The following is a 21,463-nucleotide window of genomic DNA, read 5'->3' on the forward strand; positions in this document are numbered from 1 at the left end:
AGTCCAAGTAAAACAACAAACCGAAAACAAAAATGATTACATCTATAACATGCAAAACTGTACAAATTATTACAAAGCAATCCTAGAAAAAAAAACAAAAAAAAAAAACAAAGTGTAATATGATATGAAAGAGCAAAATAATATAGAAGGTACTGTGGATAAGACCTCACTGAAATGCAAAGGCGTTTGATTTTTTTTTAGGTTTTCTTCCTCTTGTTACCACTGTGGCAGCTCAGCCATCAAACCACCGATCACCCTTCACCCCTCAAACATCTCATCACCTCCAACCTTCTAGTCCTCAGCACCGCTCTTCCTGCTGTCTTCACCCGGGTCACAGCTACTGTACACTACAGCCAGATTCCCTCCACTCACTCACTCCTCCATTCATCCATTCATCCATCCATCCATCCATCAATCAAACAAACCTCTAACACGCCCATTCTCATCTAAATGAAAAGAATTCATTGGTTCTGACGTTTCCTGAGTTTCTCCTCCTCTCTCCTCACACTGGGATATCTGGGATCAGCTTCTCTGTACAATATTGGCCAATAATAAAACAAGTGGCTGAGACGCTCCCTCTCCGCCAGCGAATACATTCTACAGATAAACTCCAGCAGGAACTAAAGGAGAGTCGCTAGTTTAAAAAGTTTCTAAGAGGCGGTTGTTTGGAATAAAACCAAGCTCAGTCGCATCGTGGCGCTCCAAACCTCTCCCTCTGTCTCTCCTCGTATAAAACATGAAATAAAACACTTGGAATGGGTTGTTCAGAGCTACTTTGTTGAGTCTCAACAGGGCAGGATCGGCAGGAATGTGCACCGAAGTACTCAAGTTTTTTTGTTTTTTTTTGTTTCCCTTTCTGACAAACAAGACGAGGGGAATAAAACGGGAGGATCGTGACCCAGGACGCCGAGACCGTCGGCTCCACAGAGGAAGACCGGGCTGCTCTGCACCCACAGTGACAACACACTGGTTCATACCACATTACAACCACAGTGGAGTTTAGTGTTGGGCGTCAGGACGTAGTCAGCTCCACGCCCCTCTCCACCATCAGCGCCGAGCTCGTCTCATCTCATCAAGACAAACACCGACCCCAAGTGCTGTGACTTTCTCGCAGCTTTACATTCTTATTTTAGCTTTTTTTTTCTTTTCTTTTCTTCTTTTTTTGTGTATGTGTGATTAAGAGCTTTTACAAATGTCATTTAATCGTTCAAACATTCTTGAGAAGAAGCGAAAGGCTGTGAGAAAGACAAAACTAAACGTGACGGTCTCCCTCTGTTTTGTCTGGTTTTGGTTAAATAGAGCTGATCTGTCAGTGGAGGGACCGAGACAGTCCGTCCAGATACCACAGCCAATTGTTTAGAAACACACGCACGCACGCACACACATTAACGGGTTGATTAAATGTCATGATCAGAGCCACTTCACCTCTAACAGCCAGAGGAGGAGCAGGACAAGGCATCCTCAGTGTGTCCGTACATGTGATAGGAGGTTTGTGATAAATGCACGTGTTCACTCTACAGTACGGGCAGTAGTGTCCATCAGCTTTCTGCACTCAAATGCAAACCGAGTGGGGGAGAGAAAAAAAAAGAAAAAAAAAAAGAGAACAACACACAACGCGTGTCATACATACAATAAAAAAAACAAACAAATCTAAAATCAAATGGTACAAAAAGAAGAAAAGTGGAAAGTAGTTTAAAATGGCTTTTTGTGTGTGATACAACCTCAAATCACTCAAAACAAAACAAAAGAATAAAATCAAAGAGGATTCTTTTTTTCTTTCCCGTGTAGATCTCTACAGTATTTTCCTTATCATATATTACTCTCTACTTTGAACCTATGTACATTACTGTGATGGGAGTCTGGGAGTTGGTCGGTTTGGTTGCACAGCAAAGTGGAACATCTACGCTACGATTGGCCGACACGTCCACCCAGGGGGGCGGCTGGATCTGACGTCACACTCGCGGTGGACCAATGAGGAAGAGAGTAGCACAGTAGGAGGAGCCGTGATGATGTCATACGAGCCTTATTATTGAGGCTGCTTTTGTAGCTTCTTTTTTTTTTTTTGTTTATTTCCTTTTTTTTCTGATGGTCAAAATAAAAAATATTATAAAGTCACTGCACTTAGCATCATGAGCAAAATTTAAAAAAGAAAAATCACTGATTTCCTGACTTTCTCTCTCTTTTTTTTTCTTTTCGAACTTTTCTGATTTTTGCAGCACCCGAAGAGAAAGCGACTGAGGGAGGTGAGGAGGGGGGGGGGTTAAACTCCACCCGTCTGCTTCAGGCCGTGGAGAAGCAAACCTCCCTTTCCTTGTCTAAGATTGATAAATAAATTAAAATATTGTCCCCTAAAACCCAAAGGGTCCTATGTACAAGTACAAATCATTTTCTCTCAATAATAATCCTCTTCTTTTTGTTGCATCGTGAGTCTGGGGGGGAGAGGGAGGAGGGTGGGGTGGGGTGGGGTGGGGTGGGGCGGGGTGGGGGGGTGGATAGAGCGGTGTCGCACTCACTCAGCAAAAAGAGCCGAGACGGGAGTTTGTCATTCCTATGTCATTTGCCCTTTCTGAACAAACACATGCACACACACACACACACACGCTGGCGAGCGCACGCAGCTTCTCTCTCACACACGCACACGCACACGCATCAGCTCGGCCACCGGCTCATGACCACGACCCCCCCGCCCCCCCTCAGAGACACGACACACTCGCTCTGAGTGTCGCTGCCCCATGTTGGAAGTACAACGAGACAAAGTGAGGCTGGAAAGTGGGACAAATGTTCATCAGGAGGGGAGGGGGGAAGGGGGGGGGGGGTGCAGTTCTCTGGGCACAGAGGGGAGGGGGGGGGGGGGTCAGAGAGGAGGCCAGAGGTGGAGGAAGAAGAAGAAGAAGAAGTAGAGGAGGAAGGTTTGGAGTCCTGTGCTGTCAGTCGGTCGGTCGGTGGTTGAGTCGGTGGGTGGGCGGGTCAGAGGCTGGGGGGTGGGGGGGCGGAGCTCATGTGTCCCAGCCCATCCGGTCTGTGCTCTCCAGGGACAGGGACTTGGTCTTGTGTGGGGAGGCCGGGCTGGGAGGACTGCTGAAGGTGGAGCTGTTGGAGGCCGTGGAGTGACGGGGGGAGTCCGAGTCCTGGAGGAGAGGAGAGGAAGAGGAAGAGAAAGAGGAGAGGAGAGGAGAGGAGAGGGAGAGGGAGAGGAAGAGGAGAGGAGAGGAGAGGGAGAGGGAGAGGGAGAGGAAGAGGAAGAGGAGAGGAAGAGGAGAGGAGAGGAGAGGAGAGGAGAGGAGAGGAGAGGAGAGGAGAGGAGAGGAGAGGAGAGGAGAGGAGGATGAAGAAGAAGGTGAAATTTGGAAAAGGAACAAAGGGGAAAGAATAAAACACACAAGTTAGTTGATCACTTTTATGACTGAACACTTTACTATTGATGTGAATGAGTAAACCTGTAAACTGTGAGCGTCGACCAATCAAGAAACAAAGAAACATTTGGTATCTGCAAGTGAGCGGTCCAGTTTGTGAGGGGTGATGACAGCTGGATGCTCACCAAACATGCATATTCCTCAGTGCTTATTAATCTGCTGTCTGGAGTGGAGACCAGATGTGAAGTCACAGTGAACCACGGTGCTCCCCCCACACTCCCACCTCCCCCCACCTCGTCTTCCACCACATTCCACATGATCAGCAGATGAACAGCTCAATTGACCAGAAATGATCAGCTCCAGTAAAACAAACATGCAGCGAGAGCAGATGAGGGGAGGAGGGGTCGGGGGGTCGGGGGGTCGGGGGGGTTGAACCTTCATACTGTACAGCACAGTGTGACCTGCACAGCCCTCACACCAGCTACATATACTGTATATACATTTATAATATATTTATCAAACACAGGCCTGTGTTCTCTGACCATGTGAGGTACACTTTGTGCTTCTTTCTCTCAGTGATGATGTCATCAGGTCAGGGGTAATTTGTTTTAAAGGGATAGTTCAGCATTTTAGCAAATTGGTCCATTGCCGTAATCCCTATAGTCATAGCAGTAGGTTTGTTATCTTTAATTGTCGGTGCAAGCTATTTTTAGAATGGCGGAGCAGAGCCGTGAGCTGCTCAGAGCTACGCTACGGAGGCTCATGGGATTTTTTGCACCGACAATTAAAGGTAACAAACCTACTGCTATGACTATAGGGATTATGGCAATGGGGCAATTTGCCAAAATATTGAACTATCCCTTTAAACTATCGTCTCCTGTTTAGATCCAAACTAAATTTGCACAAACACACTGATAAAAAGTACACACAGTGTCTCACATCAACCATCTACAGCCACATATTTAGAATGCTGCTGACTGTGTGTGGTTGTGTGTATGTGATGTGTAGGTATCTGTATATATCCTCTTACTTCTTTTACTTTTTCTATTATTATTAGTTCTTTTTTTAAATTATTTATTTAACTTCATTCCATTTTATTTTCATCATTGTTGTTTCTGACACGTGCCTTCTTGTTCTACACTACTACTTGTATGTTGTTCACTATTTGTAAAAACTGTGAACAAAAATGTGCAACAAATATATGCTTGTAAACAAACATCTACAGCCACACACACAGACACACACAGACACACACACACACACCTGACAGTATACACACTTCAGACACTGCTGCAAATATAGTATTGATCATCTGTGCCCTGATCCCACACCATGTCATTTATTAACTAGAAAACTTAGCTACTACCGGGCATACCATCTCTGTAAACATGGGAATCAAACCCACGATCTTAAGGTCAAGACAGAGCTGATCAGACAGACACATGATCATCTTTCTATAAGCACTGATATGGAGGAGCTGTAACCACATTAGGTTACCTGTGTGCTGGTGTTTGTGTGTGTGTGTGTCTCTCTTTAATCACATGAAGCTACCTGTGTTGGTGTGTGTGGCTCCAGGTGGATTGTTTATAATAAACATGTTAACGAGCTCCAGGTGGATTGTTTATGAATCTTAACGAGCTCTGGCCTGAGGCTCAGAGGTTACCACGGCAACTTGAGGTAATTGTCAATGACGATAGGGGCACCCCAGGCTGAGGCAGACAGAAACGTAGAGAAAAAGAGCGATTTTCTGCCTCTGCACTGGTCTCACATTTAGGCTTACTGTGACAAAATGGTAACTCCTATCAGAAAATAACACAGACCAAAAGTGCTGTAAGGACTTTCTGAACAATTTGGTACGATTTGGTGTTTCTACAGTAAATATTTTGGAGGTACTTGTGATTTTAAAACAGGGGTCCGTTCTGCTTCTCTCAGAAAATCTTCGTATTGGAGTCAATGAGGAGCAGAGAAAGATGTGGCCGCACTTAGAGGCTGCCAATTCAAATTCTGTAAGTCTCTGTGATATTTTGAGCACATTGTGAGAGACAGAACAAGTTTGTCTACAAATGTGGAAAAAATCATGTGTGTAGAGTGTAAATTGTGGCCGGGAGGAGTGTGGAAAGAAAAAGGTTTCAGACGATTTCAGACAACTTCTCCCACTCTAACCGATGATGTCACCCACTCTGACACGAACATTCCGTGCAATACACACCCATTACAATCTCATAATTTCTCCAAAAATGATCATGGTCATTGAACAGTGATTGATCAAAAACTATATGACCTATCGAAACGTGGATTAATACACCAATACACAAGACTTGTGTCTTCAGTTTAAAGTTTAAATGGAGTCTCTAGGTCTCTGAAAGTATGCCTGAGCAGTATACGTTTGAAAAACTCTGATGATTGCTCTTTTTCACTCTTTTTTTTCCGGCCCGTCCCATTGACTTCAATGCAAAATTCATTCATTCATTCTGTTGAGAAAAGTAATAGCACACCGATCCTGATCAAACCACACATTTTGATATATAATTTGTCCTAGGACGAGTAGCGAATCGAAATTTGCCCTGAGCACTGGTCCCTGCAGCTATTTCATAGCTGTAGAGGCCAGTGCTCGGTGCGCTTGCCCCGTGGCCCTAATAACCATTAGACTTTCACACCTTCAGTTCTTCTTCACTGCTGTAAAACAGTAGCTGCATTGTGCAACAGGAGCTGTTAGAAACACACCAGTGATGTTGCAGCAGGTTGAGTTGAACCTGAGACATCATCACATCACAGCCACACAGTGTTACAGCTGCTCATCTGCTCCACTGTGCTGGTCTGAGATCAGTGCTGTTCATCAACACTCAGGCTCCACAGTCCCTACATCTGTGTGTGTGTGGGGCTGTGCTGCCAAAGCTGTGAGTCAGGATCCATCCAAACCCCCCCTCCAATTTATAATCAATCAATAAATCAATCACCGACTTGTAAAACAAGTGTTGATCACAACAGAGAGACTGTGGTGGAGCCCTGAGCACAGACCACGCTGTCAACTGCACTGGACAGCTCATATTTAGAGATGGGAGCAGGTCGTCATGGAGACGCATGGAAGCGGACATGCTCTGTGATCGACTGGGTGGTCAGCAGTGGTGGTGGTGGTGGTGGTGGGGGAGGAGGACGTATGCACAAATGGCCGAGCAGCAGCAGCAGCAGCGGCGGCGCCGCCTGCACCATTTCATCACAGCAGCCAGAGAAACACTGACACAGGGACACACTGCAGGCTGCCGTGGTGACGGGGCTGAGATGGTGCAGCGAGGGGGCCGCGGGACGGCCGAGACAACCCGGTCACAACCTGTGTGTGAGTGTGTGTGTGAGTGCGAGTGTGTGTGTTTTGAAGGCACCACATGCTGTTGTAGTGTGTTGTGCATGTGTGTGCTGGCTGGGTGACGGTGTGTTGGGTGCAGCCGTTGCAGCTGGTGACATTACCTTCATCTTACTAAGCAGGGTCCTTAAAGCCCTTTTCAGATCGGGGGTCTTCTCCGACGGTGAGACTGCCTGCCACTGCAGAGGAGAGTTCAGACTCAGCGCCCAACCCACAGACAACATGCTGGGGTGGGGGAGAGGGGCAGGCAGGGAGGGCGGGGCGGGGCGGGGAGGAATTGGGGCAAAATGAGGCGTAATGGAGCTGACGGCGTCCGGGCTTGTGGACCATGGGGATGGGGAGCCACAGGAAGGATGGCAGGGTAGATGTGTCGGGGGGGGGGGGACTTGAACGCAAAAAAGCTAATGTTGGATGCCGGTCATCTGATGTGATGTGTGTGACATGACGACACTCTTTCACTTAAGTGTTGCAGGAAGTTACTCTCAGTGGGGTCACGGTTGTTCCTTTAACCTGACAATAGGGACTTTAAGCAACGGTGGATTTTGCGACAGCTCCGGCTCCCGAAAATAGATCTTCACTCCGCTGATCGAGACTGAAGCCGTTGTGCTGGCGTTGCTGCCGTAGCAGGCTGATCTACTACTGGGAAACAAGCGATCTCACATAGTTGCTACAACGTCTGGTTCAGATGAGTGAATCAAATGGTTCTCATTGTATTTCTGAAATGAAACGTGTTCTCCAATTGATAGTGACACACTATAACATTACATGTTTCAGCAACACTCTCTGAAACTGTATAGTATGTTAACAAATTCTTAGATTTGTTCACATCATATAATAGCATATAGTATATGAGGTAGTAGCAATGTGTATGTAGTATATATCTCTTTTTTTAAGCATACATTGCATGGATGAATGTCTAATCTAATGTAATGCATGCTGTTTTAATTGCTTTTATTTATTGAATTATTATCAACATGTCTATTACCATCTGGTGAAGAGACTGCCGATGAAAACAATGTGCACTGTCCCTTTAAAAAAAAAAGAATTCTGAAATTAAATTGCCAAGACATTCTGACATGACTGAGTGTTTATTTACTCTCACCCCGTTACATGGTGAGCGATCAGCTGTTCGATCTGACAGCTACTGCAGCTACTTGCTTGATGACTACGACGGATTTGACAGCTACAGCACCAGCATCAGGAGAGATTTATTTCCGGGTGCCGTAGCCTCCGCAAAATCCGCCGTTGCTTAGTTACAGTAATAGTCCCTATTAACCTACAGCAGCTACTACAGGGCGGTAGTTTCTATAGTGGGGTGGGGGGGGGGACTCGGCCAGCTAACTGCGTTCACTATGAAGCGCTGACATCACAGAGGGCTAACCAATCGGTTTGTAGACGTGAGATGAGGTGAGGCGGTCTGCACGCAGAGGTCAGGATGTTTGTGACAGATGGGACAGAGGGAGGAGTTGTTTTTTTCATGGGGAACATTGTGATCTATTTACGTATTTCAAAGACTCAGTGTCTAACTTCTATAATCACATGACAAGACAACAGTCAGGATCTTCTATTTGGACTTGGTCATACAAAGCTTCTGGTGACATTTACTCCTTATTTAGATTGAAGTGGTTACAGAACAAAGTGTCCAGTCAGAGACAGGATTAGCTGTTGGAGCCGACTAACGTCCCAGTTGTTAATAAAGATGCAGCGTTTTAAATCGAACCCTCTCATGGTTCAGAGTCAACTGCACGTGAAGCTGTATGTCCAGTTGTGGTGTTGCTACTGACCTCTCTGTCAAACTGTGACAGCGGGGCGTCACCACAGTCCATCCCTCCGCCGGAGGACAGGGAGCTCTCGGAGGGGGAGGTCATGGTCTGACGTTTGGACCCGTAGCTTCCTCCCGACAGCTCCCTGCGCAGAGCGCTGCCGTTCTGGGAAGACGAGCCTGGACGGACAGGAGAGAGAGGGAGGGAGTGAAGGTGAGTCATCCTGCAGAGCTGAACCAAACTGAGACAGAAGCTCCAATGCAAACCACTCACACATTTTCTATTTCTGCCCATCACTAAAACCATTCTGGAAAAATATATATTATTATTATTATTATTATTATAGAATCTATGTTTTCGATTTTCCAATTTAAAATAAACTTTGGAACCGCAATGCATTGTTTTAGGAATAACACCAGCTGAACTCACAACAGAAAAAGACAAATGCTTATACAGAATACTCAGAATAGCAGCTCTGAAGCAAATAACAAGAAATTGGCAAAAACCCATCTCACCTTCTTTTAATAACTGGAAATTAACTGGCAATAATATTGTGGAAATGGAAAAAATGACATATAGAATCAGAAATCAAGAACCAGAATGTCTAAAAAGATGGAATAAGGGGATTGACTATGTAAATAAATAAAACTGAAGAGTCCAGCCCTGAAGAAATGTTTACTAGATCTCCGAAGAGAATATATGTGTATATATATATGTGTGTATCTGTCTTTGTCCCACCTCTTTTTCCCCCTTTTATTATTATTCCTTTTTTTCTCTCAAGATGTGTATTGGAACATGAACTAACGACTTGTGCAATCCTGCAATAAAGTATTAAAAAAAGAAGCTCCTGTTGACTCACGTATGCCCAGTCCGCTGCTGGCGCTCATGGAGCGGCCCGGCTCGGCCCGGTTCTTGGTGATGGATGGGATGCTGACGGAGCCGCTGAAGCCCGCACGACTCTCCTGAACACGGACGTTCTGGTTTAAACACACACAGAGCCAATACACACACACCAGATAGAGTGCAGTGCAGGGAGGGAGAGGAGTGAGGAGGATGCAGTGATACACACACTGAACTACACACACACCACTCCACACACACCTGACCTCTAGTGTTTAGACTGAGGGACAAGCAAGCAAGGTGTGTTTAACACACTCTGGGTCGGGGGGGAGGAGGGTGTGTGAGGATATGAGTGTGACGAGTCATTATGGGATTCAACTTCAGCTCAGGACAGAACAACAGAAACAACTGTGTTCTGTTAAAGGGATAGTTCAACATTTTGGCAAATTGGCCCATTGCCATAATCCCTATAGTTTTAGGAGTAGGTTTGTTACCTTTAATTGTCAGTGGAAGCTGTTTTTAGAACGGCGGAGCAGAGCTGCGAGCTGCTCAGAGCTACGCTATGGAGTCTCATGGGATTTCTTGGTTTCCCTCATCAAACTCATCAAATACACAATCCAACGACTCCAAAACGCTATGGTGGACAAGTTGTGACCTGCACATTCACCACGCTATGAGATAATAACAGAACGTTACCAGACAGAGTTGTTTTAGAGGTAAATTCATGCAAAACCGCTGATGTGTGTTGCCTTCAGGGACAGTTTTTCAGCAAGCAGTCTCTACATTTACATTTACATGAGTTGTTGGATTGTGTATTTGATTGAGTTTGATGAGGAAAACCAAGAAATTCCATGAGCCTCCGTAGCGTAGTCAAAATGTTGAACTATCCCTTTAAGATCCTGCTGTTTACATGCAGGTCAACACGCACACACACAATCAGGAATAGGTCCTGTTTGTTCGTGTGTGTGTGTGTGTGTATCCATTCATCTCTGTTCTGAAGTTTTTGGGGGATGCTGTCTGTACATGCATACATACTGCATGTTAAGTTTGTGTGTGTGTGTATGTGTGTGTGTGTGTATGTGTACCATGGGCAGGTCTTTGAGGATCTGGATCCCGTCTCCTGGACCCATGTGGGCCACGTGGTTGAAGTTGGTTGGGTTGGAGATCAGCTTGTTCCTCATCTCTGGATCTCGCAGCATCTCTCTGGAAACACACACAAAAACACAAGGTTTAATATCACAAACCGACTCATTAAGATAAACACACACTAAGTGTCTACGTGCAGCTTCAGACTCACAACTTTCCCCATCATTATGCTCTAGTTTGATGTGGGATCATCAGTCAGATCAGCCTTTAACATGTGGCTGTAGCTGCTCACTCTGTTAAACTGGATTTGCAATTTGCAGTGAACACTAACTCAAACTGCTTCGTAAACTACAGTCAAATATCTACAACCTTACCAACAGAGATCTAGATTCAGCTGTGTGTTCTTCAGTGGGAAACTACAGAGCTGAAAAATCCTTTCATCCTGACATTGAGCACTCTGATTCTGCCCAGGTTAGTGTCAAAATGCAGCTGTGCGTATAAACATCCAAGTCATTCTGCTCTCACACCATGTAAATCTCACTCACCTCGACAACTGTTGACAGAAAAATCCTTTACTCTTACATATATATTTTTTTTTTCTTTCTTTACCTTTGTGTATTCATATATACAAGAATGTATGAATGTGACAATGTCTCAGTATATGGGGAATAAGGGCCTAAGGGGAGGTATAAGGGACAGGGTGGAAGGGGTTCGAGTTTTTTGTTTCATTGTGCTTCCACTGTTATTATTGTATACAAATGAACAGATGTATTATGTTAAAAAAAAAACAATAAAAAGATGAGAAAGAAAAAAAAATCCAAGTCATGAACTCAGAACATACAAATCCAGACAGAGGAGAAAGAGTGAAACAGAACATCAGAAGTGGTAAAGTGAGAGACGTGAGCTGTTGCAGGTGAACTACCTCCTCTGCTGCAGTCGCTCCTCCTCAGGCACCCTGAAGGAGAAGCGTCTCTTGTTGTTCATGCTGCGCACCATCTGCTTCCTGCTGTTGTCTGACGTCTCCGGGACGACCAGCTCATCACCCTCTGGAAGATCACAACATGGCCTCAGGCGTGTTTACATGATCGACTACAAAGCACTTCACATCGACTTGGGTGGCTGAGAGTGACACATCAGACTCGCTGCAGTTGCTTCAGTCACTATTGTGATCTACACAACACATTATCTACAGAGCAGAGCTCAAAAGCCACTCAACCTGCTGCAGCTCTGCTTATATGATTGATATGAACCTGATTCACAACAGATTTATACGAAAGACGTGAACAGAAATAAACTTCAGGCTTTACAGTGTCATCGCTGACTTTTCTGTAGTTTTTGGCGGCGTGATTCTTCACACGATAAACTTGTGGATTCTTACCGGCCATCTTGTTTCTGAAGTAGATGAGCCGGACCGTCTCCAGTCCCAGCAGGTTCAGAGAGCCGTCAACGTTCAGCGGTCGCACCTGGAGAGGAATCAGAGAAAACTCATCAGTAAATTCTCAACAACTGATTTCTAACCACTGATTGTCAGTTTTGTGTAAATATATCTGATATTAATTTAAAAAAATCTGGATTCCAATCATCTTTGAATCTGAGAGGGCATAAATCAAAAGAACAAGAGAGGTTACTATGGAGACAGGGATAACTGAACTAGTTTCATTTTAATCCAGCAGGTGGAGCCAGAGATGCCACATCCACAGCACTGACCTTCTTCAGAGGGATGGTCTGAATCCACTCCATGGTGTTGACATCGAACACATCAACAGCGTTCTCGCTGTACACTGACAGGTAGGGGGCGTTGTAGCCTGCAGAAACAGTTCACACTTCACTTCACCTCTGTTCCAGTCTTTATGATGATATTTGAGTGATATTTTGACGTACACAGCAGAATTTAAATTGTCAGTAACACTTCATCACTATATGTGAGCAGTGTGTGTTCCACTCACAGGCAGCGTTGGGCACAGCTGGCCACATCAGCTCCTGCTGACGCGACCTGCGGCCCTGGGAGTCCACGTACACCCCAATGGAGCTGAAGCACAGCAGCAGCTCTTTGCTGGAAATCTCCACAGCGCAGAGGGCGTCCAGGTTGTTCTGGGGGATGAAGGCCAGGGTGTGGTCTTCAGGATGGAGCAGGCTGACCGGAGACATGTCGCCATGGACGCTGAGGGAGGAAACATACAAAGCTGGATTGATTAACTTAAGAGGACATTAAATTAAATAGATGTAGCCATAGCCAGAATTAACAAATAACAATGCAAGTTCACAGCAGAATACCAATAGGGTAATACTTTACTTGAATAGGTATTCATAAGATTGACATAACACTGTCATAACCATGACATAACAGCTGTCATAAACATCAATGAATACTTATGACAGCTGTCGTTAAGTGTCATTCGGTAAGTTATGTCACTTTTAATGCAAAGTTGACATTGTTTGAGATGTTTTTGTTCTGACAACTTGACATAAAGACAATTTAAACTGTCATAGCAGACCTAATTGCCAAACTTTAAAAATGATGTCAAGTTCTCATAACAAGGACATCTCAAATAATGTCAACTTTGCATCAAAAGTGACATAACTTACCGAATGACACTTAACGACAGCTGTCATAAGTATTCATTGATTTTTATCACAGCTGTTGTGTCATGGTTATGACAGTTTTATGTCAATCTTATGAATACCTATTCAAGTAAAGTGTTACCGAAAAGAGCATAAAAATGTGCAGTGTATTGAGATGAGCTGATGATGAGGTAGGGCACCTGTAGCGGGTGAATCCAGACTGATAGCCCACATAGAGACGCTCACTGAGCAGACCCATCCACTGAACGTTGCCCGGGGCCTGCAGCTCTCGCAACCGACGGTGACGCATTTTACCCTTATTCACCTGCAGGACGGAGTGAAAAGGATGTTTTATGATCTTACACAGTGTGTGTGAGGAGGAAAGAATAAATGTAGGTCAGTGGGTCTGCGTTTCCCGACCTCGTAGCAGATGATCTGTCTCTTCATGGCCACGCAGAGGCAGGTGAGCGAGCCGTTGCGGACGGGGCCCGAGACGATGGTCTGGCAGCCTTTGGTCTCTGCCAGCTTGTAGGAGTCGGTCTCTCGGCCGTCCAGCCCTTGCGTGGGGAAGAGACGGACGTGGCGGTTCCTGCCGGAGATGACGGCCAGCAGCTGCTCCTGGGGGATCAGGTCGATGTGGTGCACCTTCTTGTTGTCTCCCACCCGGATTATTTCTGTGGAGTGTGGAGGAGGGAGAGAAGTGGTGAGGTCACTGCTGTATCCATGTAAACACATTTTAAAACAAAGTGTTTGAAAGAATCAAACAAATGGTCAAGAATGCAGCTGTTACAGCGGATCTTACCATCTTTGGTGACATGGATGACAAACAGGCCTTCCTCGTTGCCAAGGGCGACACGCTCGTGATCTAGGCGAGGGGGGGGCAAAGGAGACGAGGGGGAGTTAGTATTTCAGTGCCAATAACAGGACAGAAAAGGGCAGAAAATGTTCCAATCTGCTAGTTTCTATTTTCATAACATGTCAGGAGTCAGAGGCAGAGAGAGAGTAATACTCCAATCTGATTGGTTGTTTCTGGAGACAGCTTTATCTAGAACAGCTCTGCACAAACACAAAACCCCCCCACGGCGTGTGACTTTGAGCCGACGTGCACGCGGTGACAGACCTATGATAGCAGCAGACTGTGTTGTCTTGATGAGCGGCAGCGTGCTGTCGTAAGCCTCCTTGGGGATGTAGACGAAGCGCTCCTTCAGCTTGTTCTTCTTGAGGATGCGGTGGAGCTCGTTGAGGAGGCCCACCCATTTGTTCCTCTCCTGGTCGCTGTCGGCCAGGATCAGGATGGAGGGCTTGTGGCTGCTGGAGGGGGAGAGCTGGGAGGCCGTCACCTGAGAGGAGACGGGTGGAAGGTCCATTAGATGTGTGATGATATTTCTGACCACAGATTTGTTGAGGGTATAAGTTGCATTTATTTATTTATTTGCACAAACATATCATTTCATATCCACTTATTTTTCATGTTGAATGTTTATCTTAAGCCCTTAGGGTTTTTTGTTGTTGTTTCTCCTGCACATTTGCTATATCTACTGTATATCTACATTGTATGTTTTTGTTGTTGTTGTTGTTCTACTCTGCTGTTTTATATACTGTATATATATTTTTCATGTTCTAATAAAAATAAAATAATTTAAAAAATAATAATAATATTTAAAATAATATAAACAATTAGGATTGGGATGCATGAAGGAGAGGTATGAAACCCAAGAGGGCTTATATGAAAACCTCATCCATGAAGACAATAATCAAAGACCAAATTAGTTACAAAGGCAAAAAATAAGAAACAATTAAATGATAACAAGAATACAAACATGAATGAATAAAACAATAAAGATAAATGCATAAATGAAAGAACAGAGTAGTAGGCTAAGACAATAAATAAACAACATAACAATAGATGACTTATTAGATGATTATCATCTTTGACGGTACATAGTTTGGTACCTTTTGAGAGCCTTTTTAAAGGATGTTAAATAGATACATTTTCAGATAGTCCGGTAGCTGATTCCATTCACAGGAACTCCAACTTACTCTGAATATACAAGGGATGTCCTTGCGGCTGGCGTGGATGACATCAGAGGCCAGGACAGAACTGACTGAAAACTCCTCATCCCTGCATCACAGTGTGAGATGGAAGGTCAGTTGTTATTTATAGTAGGTCGGCATCCTCAACTACTTTAACTCTTTTTATTCACTCACATAGAACATAACAGATACAGAAGAGCATGTTCAGGTTACACCTTACCTATTTATTAAGTTGATAGTATTAACTTATATTGATTAATTAGCAGACTGCTATATGACTTGATTAATCCTTTGGTGTATGAATGGCACACAGTCTTGATTATGACGACGTCTTGAATGAATGTTTGTTTTGTTCAATTAACATTTCAAAACTAAAAGATTTTCAGTCTAGTAGATTAAAGAAAACACATTTTCCAATGTGAAAAGATGAAAATTTAACTGACTTATTAACGTTCTGTAAGTTGACTGAGATATATTAGCTTTATTATTTACAGGAGCCACGAGGAGCTGGTCGTGTTTCTTTTACCTCATATCTATGACTTGGCTGACGACGACACTCGGCTGTGTTGCTTTTCCTTCTCCCAGTTCATAGAGGAACAGTTTGAAGTCACACACCACAGCCATGGCCCTCTGCCAGCCCTTCTTCACTCCTGTCGGCTTGGGCACCTTCAACACACACACAGTTCAGTGTTACATCGACACCTTCAGCAAAACACAGTTCTACAAATATAAAGGTGATTTAAAAAGTTGTTTAACTTCCATTTGAGACAGAGTAAGAAGCTGTAGTGCTGTAAGAACCCTCAACTATGTGATGTTTACCTGTGTGTGAGCGGAAGTTTGATTTGGTTACAGATCAAGTGTAAAGGTTTTCTAAACAAATGACCAATAAATGTTCTGGTGTTGATTGTGATGAGGTTAAAGACAACCACAGCCTCTCGAGTCTCACTCACCCTGACGTGCCCTTCATACGCTGTACCGATGCCCCTCTGAGGGTCGATACCCAGAGGGCCCTTGGTCTGGTCCTGGGGTACGGGACACACAGCTGGAGCCTTGTCCGCACATGTTACATGGCAGGAGAAGTTACACACTGGAGGAAGAGGCAGAGGGAGGATAAGAGGTAGTTAACCTTCTGCTATCATCTATGGTGTTTTAAATCAGCTGTAAAACACACTAAAAACGTTTTTTTTAATCCAATTTGATTTTCTTCTCTTGGTTACATTGTTAGACTTCCTTATCCATGAAAATATTGTTTTTTTTATATTTTTTGGTGTGGGTCTCTGGGTCAGTTTTAACCTGAGTCTTAAATCAGCTAAAAAACACACTTAAACAATTATTTATCATCCCATTTGTTTCTCATCTCTTGGTTACATTGTTAGACTTCCTTATCCATGAAAAGGTTGGTTTTGCACTTATGATTTCAGTTTTAACTCTAATTATTGTTTTTATCGTTATAACCAGGTCAAAATTGACCCTAACACCACAAATTTCATAATTTTAACCAGAGCATTCTACAATTTTTGGAATTTTTTTTTTTATTATGTTTAAATTGAGGTTCCTGACAAAGTCAAAAAGCCTTGATGCTATAAACAAATTTATGTGGTACTTTTATGCGTTTAAAACCTGAAAACAGGTCACTGATGACCTGAACACAAGAGGAAGGTTAATGAAAAGACAAAGTGAATTTTGTGGTTTCTTCATTTCATAGATCCTTGTTGAAATCAGAATGTGTGAACTAGAATAATGAAATCACAAGTTTAGACCTCTCTGTCCTCGTTTGCCCTTTGTCTTCATTCTCACCTTCACAGGTACAACCTTGACGTATGAGCCCGACCATGAGTGAAGTGCACTGGTTACACTTAGTGGGTGTGTTGAATGTCTTCACCACAAACTGATGTGCTTTAGGCTGTGGAGCGCACAAATTGACAAGAGAGACATGATCAATGCTTCCGACATAACACAAGGTCCAACTGTGATAAAGGTGAAGCAACAGCGAAGTGTATGTGCGCCCCCAACAGAAATATGGCCAACCTTCGGTGAGGAGCGTCCGATGCTGCCGTAGCCTCCTGACCGCATGGTGGGGGTCTGGACTGTGCGAGGAGGATGGTCTATGAGCTGCAGGGCAGAGCAGACAGAAACATGTAGCACTGATGATTATCACTGTTGTCTGGCTCCCTTTTTCTCACAAATAAATCAGACACAGACAAGTTGGTTAACAGCCACAAGGCCAACACTTCCCAAGAAAAACAGGCTGAGACAAGAAATCCAGTCGGATAAAGAGCGAAAGACTTGATGAGTGCAGTCGTTTTGTTTGATTTCCAGTCAACAGAGGATGGCTGATTAAGGCACTGCACATTTTCCCACAGATTCATTCACCAAAACAACATAATGTGGTCAAATCAGGGTCAAGATTTGGAGTTGTGAAGTGATAATCACAAAGAATTCCAAAGGTTTATAGTAGTTGTAAATCCATCTCTGTAAATCTGGAAAATAAAGCTGCAGGATAAAAGCAGTTCCTATTAAATTCATGTCTCTGCATGTGTAGAAAAGATTTACACTTGTGTTTGCAAATGTGTCTGGAATCTGTGTGGAGCGTCACTGCTCAATCAGATCCAGGTGTAAAGACAGGCTCAGAACTTCAATGTCGTTCACAGTGTAGGAACTTTGAGTGCTCTGTATCTGTAAATACATGTTCACAGAGACACTGGTCTCTCAGTATCTGAGTGTAACCTCACCACTCAAGTCTGCTCACAGATTTTACTCACAGCCTCTCCTTTTTTATTTACAAATACAAATCTTCTCTATTCATGGACAAACTTGATTTTCCCCCGTAGATTTGTTTTACTGCTTTAGGAGGGTTCATTTACAACTACAAATAAATCTTCAGAAGGTAACGTGACGTGAGCACACACCGGCAACGGCTCAGAATGAGATTAAATACCACAGACATGTGACCTGTGTCAGAATGACACCATTATTCCTCTTTTATATGAGAAACTTGTGTATCGTATCCACTTCATATAAGGTCGTAAACATTACACAGGTTATTTACTTACAGCAGCATAATGTACAACAGTCTGATAACAGGCCAAGTTCAGATTAGACTGGAGTTTACTGTGTTCTTCTGCTCGTCGTACTGCTGCTCCTTGCATTTCTCCTTAACTGAGTTAGGTGCAATTCACCAGGGCTGACCTATCCAACAGTCTCAGTATTGTGAGCTCTGAGCAACAGTTTCAGCTGACCCCTCACTGAATATATCCTCAATTCAATTGCTATGTGGAATATTTAGACCCTTTTGTTTGGCTCTTCAACATGCCAGACATGAGCCAGATGCCGTGTTAAGACAGAGGTGCTGAAGCCAAGTTGGAAATGTTTGCCATTTCTCATAGGTTCACGTTTATTGTGTCCCATTCTTTGAATTTATATCTTTATTTTAAAGCACTTTGTAACTTGAGTGTTTGAAAGTTTGGGTTAAAGTTTGAACGTTAGGCTATGTCACAATTTCAGTTGAAATGATGAAATGTTTTTGCATTTTCCCTTCACTGAAAATCTTCTTTGTTTGAATGTTTGAATACGTTGGGTCTTGTACCAAACTAACATTCTTCCCTGGCGTCTCTGAGGCGCTCAAATGCTTCCATTGCAATGTTGTGACATGTTTTAACATTATCAAAAAAGTTGCAGTCTGATCAATTGTGCAGATTTATTTCAAAAGATCAGAGCAGCAGAGCGGAAGCCTCTTTACAAAAACAACAGACTCGGTGGTATTCTGACCTCTATAGGCTCCATATCACTGGCCATGGAGGGTGAACGTGAGCGGGACTTGAGGTGGGCCTTAGGGTCATCTTCCCGTGATGGAGTGTTGGAGGGGGTGAAGTTATCTATAGAGTCCACCTGAGGATGGAGAGGCAGGGTGACCAATTAGAGGACGAAGGGATGAGTGAGAAAAGAAGGATAGAAAGAGGGAGATTGAAGAAGAGGGTGAAGATGGGAGGAAGAGAGGTGGGTGGGAAATAGAAAGGAAAATGGTGGTGATGAAGAAAGTGGACAGAGAGAAAGAAGAAACGTTTTACACAGACACGACAAACCACAAAAACAATATGCAGCTTCTCCAGAATAAAATCATAGCAAAGAAATATTGTGGTCAAAGCTACAGACTGACCACAACTCTACTGCACCTCATGTATAATAACACATCACCACACATCACAGCCCATTGACCATGCTAATCCAAGACACCGCCAGACACCATACACCATGCATGGCCATTCACAAAGATACACTAAAGAATAACAAGAAAATAAACACAAGCACCGAGCAACACCACATGTATTTAAAATGTGACAAATCCAACACATTAACATCTTTAACTCATTGAGTGCCAACCACGTAATTTCTCGTTTTTCGTTCCCATGCGTTGAGTGCCAAAAACGAAATTTTTCGTTTTTTGCTTTTTTTTTAAATTATGAAAATAGACACTTTAATACACATTATATGTAAATTTGGGGACTCTACGACGAGGAGAACTGAAATAGATGACGATCAAAGTCACATGACAGCTCATGATCTGGAAGTTTTTATCATAACTCAGCTTCTGCAAACGGAGTTCTGCATGTGGATGCAGCAGCTGCTCCGCTGCTGCTCCGCTGCTGCTCCGCTCTCACCCGCGAGGCTGCAGCAGCTGGGAGCTGAACCAGGAAGCTCTCAGCCCACTGTCCCGCCCGGTCTTCATCTGGAGCAACACCGTGTCCTCCCCAAAGTCCTCCCGCGGTAAAATCTGATGGTCTCTGGACTAAAGCAGACCGGCACCACCGACCCGTACCCCAGACGGACCGCGACCACCGGCGGGACCGGTGTTCGCGAGCCGCTGTGGCCGACAGAGCCTCACGTTCCGCGGCGAGAGGCTGTGACACGGCGCGGTGCGTCTGTGTTATTGTTGTTTAGTGGCGCCCCCCCCGCCCCCGATGGTGGTTTTGTGAATAGAACAACAATTGTTGTGTATATTTATCTTATACGAGCCCTTTGATCCAGAAATGCGAGTGTCTGAAGAGCGACAGACACAAACAGCGCACCTTTCATAAAAGACGCTCTATCTCCTTTTCTAGAAAAAAAGGAGGGATTTTGGTGAAACCCAGCCATGTTTAGCTTGACTTTTCTCAGGAACGGAGGCACGTAGAAACAAACGGTTTGTGGCCATTTGAAGGATAAAGTTAAACCTTTCAAATGAGCTACAGTATGTGTTGGTGGCAATAATATAGAATACACTATGGCTCTAAAATAAAAAGTCAAATATGGTCTAATTTGCCGGTACACTTGACTAAAACTTTGGAAAGGAGCGCGGCACTCAATGAGTTAATAACACAATTTTTTTTTTTTTTTAAAAAGGAAGAAAAAAAAGCTGTTTTCATAACCCCTGCCATGCAACACACACAGGAAACGCACACACAAACTGAACACTGAAAAAAGGACGAGACAGCACATTTAGAAAGAGCTCAATGACAGCGATCACAGAGCACAGTGGTGGTGCTTACACGTCTGCCTTTGCTAGTCGGGCCAACGGATGGCGAGCGCTTCAGTGGCAGGAGGAGAGGCAGAGAGTGGCAGAGACACAGAGAAGATGAGTGAATGTCAGGAAGGCTGTCTAACAGAGCTGGAGACACACTTCAACAGACTTGAGAGAGAGAGACATGAAACACTGTCATACAGGCCAGACTCCAGTGGTTCCCAACCTTTTCAATCCGATGGAGCCTCACCAGGCTGAGCAGCTCAGGTATCGCTGCATCAGCACCCAATCAAATCTATTCTTAGAAATAGATTCCGATCTGAATGAAATCCTTACAGCCAACCACTTCAATTGTTTAGCCTTTACTTTTAGCTAATTACGTAAACAGTAAAGGGGCTAGTTCAACATTTTGGCATTTTATAGTCATAGGAGAAGGTTCATTACCTATAATTATCGGTGCATGTTGTTTTGAGATCAGCGGGGCAGAGACATAAGCTGCTCAGCGAACACAATGGAGGTAAACAGTATTTGTCCCTCATCAAACTCATCAAATACACAATCCAACAACTCCAAAACGCTCTTGTGGACAAGTTGTGACCTGCACATTCACCACAATATGAAATTATCATGTATAATTGTAACATTACGACACATGAAACAAATAATCCTAAGTACTTGCGCTTTTGAAATCACTCCGCCCAGCAGCCGTGTCTGTAATGTAGTTCCAGCTACGCGTTTGCCTCGAAAATAACACTGTCTCGTAATGTTACATCATAGCGTGGGGACCTGTACCACTCACCTCCATTGTGTTCACTGAGCAGCTAGCGTCTCTGCCCCGCGCATCTCAAAACAACAGGCACCGATAATTAAAGGTAATGAACCTACTGCTATGACTATAGGGATTATGGCAATAGGCAAATTTTCCAAAATGTTGAACTATCCCTTTAAGTTGTTACTGTTCTGTTAACAC

General features: G+C 44.0%; 1 protein-coding gene across 11 annotated transcripts in view; it reads right to left on the bottom strand.

The window, feature by feature from the left end:
• Positions 1-1,594: 1,594 nt before the first annotated feature.
• cdc42bpab (CDC42 binding protein kinase alpha (DMPK-like) b) overlaps positions 1,595-21,463 on the bottom strand; it is a 90,745-nt gene continuing 70,876 nt past the window's right edge. For 2 of the 11 annotated variants that reach the window (XM_085770781.1, XM_085770779.1), the window contains 20 exons: positions 20,522-20,560; positions 18,765-18,884; positions 17,025-17,108; positions 16,794-16,899; positions 15,947-16,083; positions 15,523-15,662; positions 15,003-15,084; positions 14,083-14,302; positions 13,765-13,827; positions 13,383-13,636; positions 13,163-13,287; positions 12,347-12,561; positions 12,108-12,205; positions 11,779-11,863; positions 11,323-11,446; positions 10,400-10,517; positions 9,334-9,436; positions 8,496-8,653; positions 6,816-6,890; positions 2,049-3,128 (listed from right to left, as the gene is read on the bottom strand). In XM_085770781.1, the coding sequence (XP_085626907.1) occupies positions 2,997-3,128; positions 6,816-6,890; positions 8,496-8,653; positions 9,334-9,436; positions 10,400-10,517; positions 11,323-11,446; positions 11,779-11,863; positions 12,108-12,205; positions 12,347-12,561; positions 13,163-13,287; positions 13,383-13,636; positions 13,765-13,827; positions 14,083-14,302; positions 15,003-15,084; positions 15,523-15,662; positions 15,947-16,083; positions 16,794-16,899; positions 17,025-17,108; positions 18,765-18,884; positions 20,522-20,560 (2,478 nt within the window). In that variant the 3' untranslated portion in view covers positions 2,049-2,996. Of the gene's footprint in view, positions 3,129-6,815; positions 6,891-8,495; positions 8,654-9,333; positions 9,452-10,399; positions 10,518-11,322; positions 11,447-11,778; positions 11,864-12,107; positions 12,206-12,346; positions 12,562-13,162; positions 13,288-13,382; positions 13,637-13,764; positions 13,828-14,082; positions 14,303-15,002; positions 15,085-15,522; positions 15,663-15,946; positions 16,084-16,793; positions 16,900-17,024; positions 17,109-18,764; positions 18,885-20,521; positions 20,561-21,463 lie in introns of all 11 variants that reach the window. The other 9 variants (XM_085770780.1, XM_085770778.1, XM_085770786.1 and 6 more) reach the window with 9 other exon arrangements.

Source organism: Trachurus japonicus, chromosome 24 (assembly GCF_045865225.1).
Source record: "Trachurus japonicus isolate A0001 chromosome 24, Traja_1.0".
Taxonomy (NCBI): domain Eukaryota; kingdom Metazoa; phylum Chordata; class Actinopteri; order Carangiformes; family Carangidae; genus Trachurus; species Trachurus japonicus.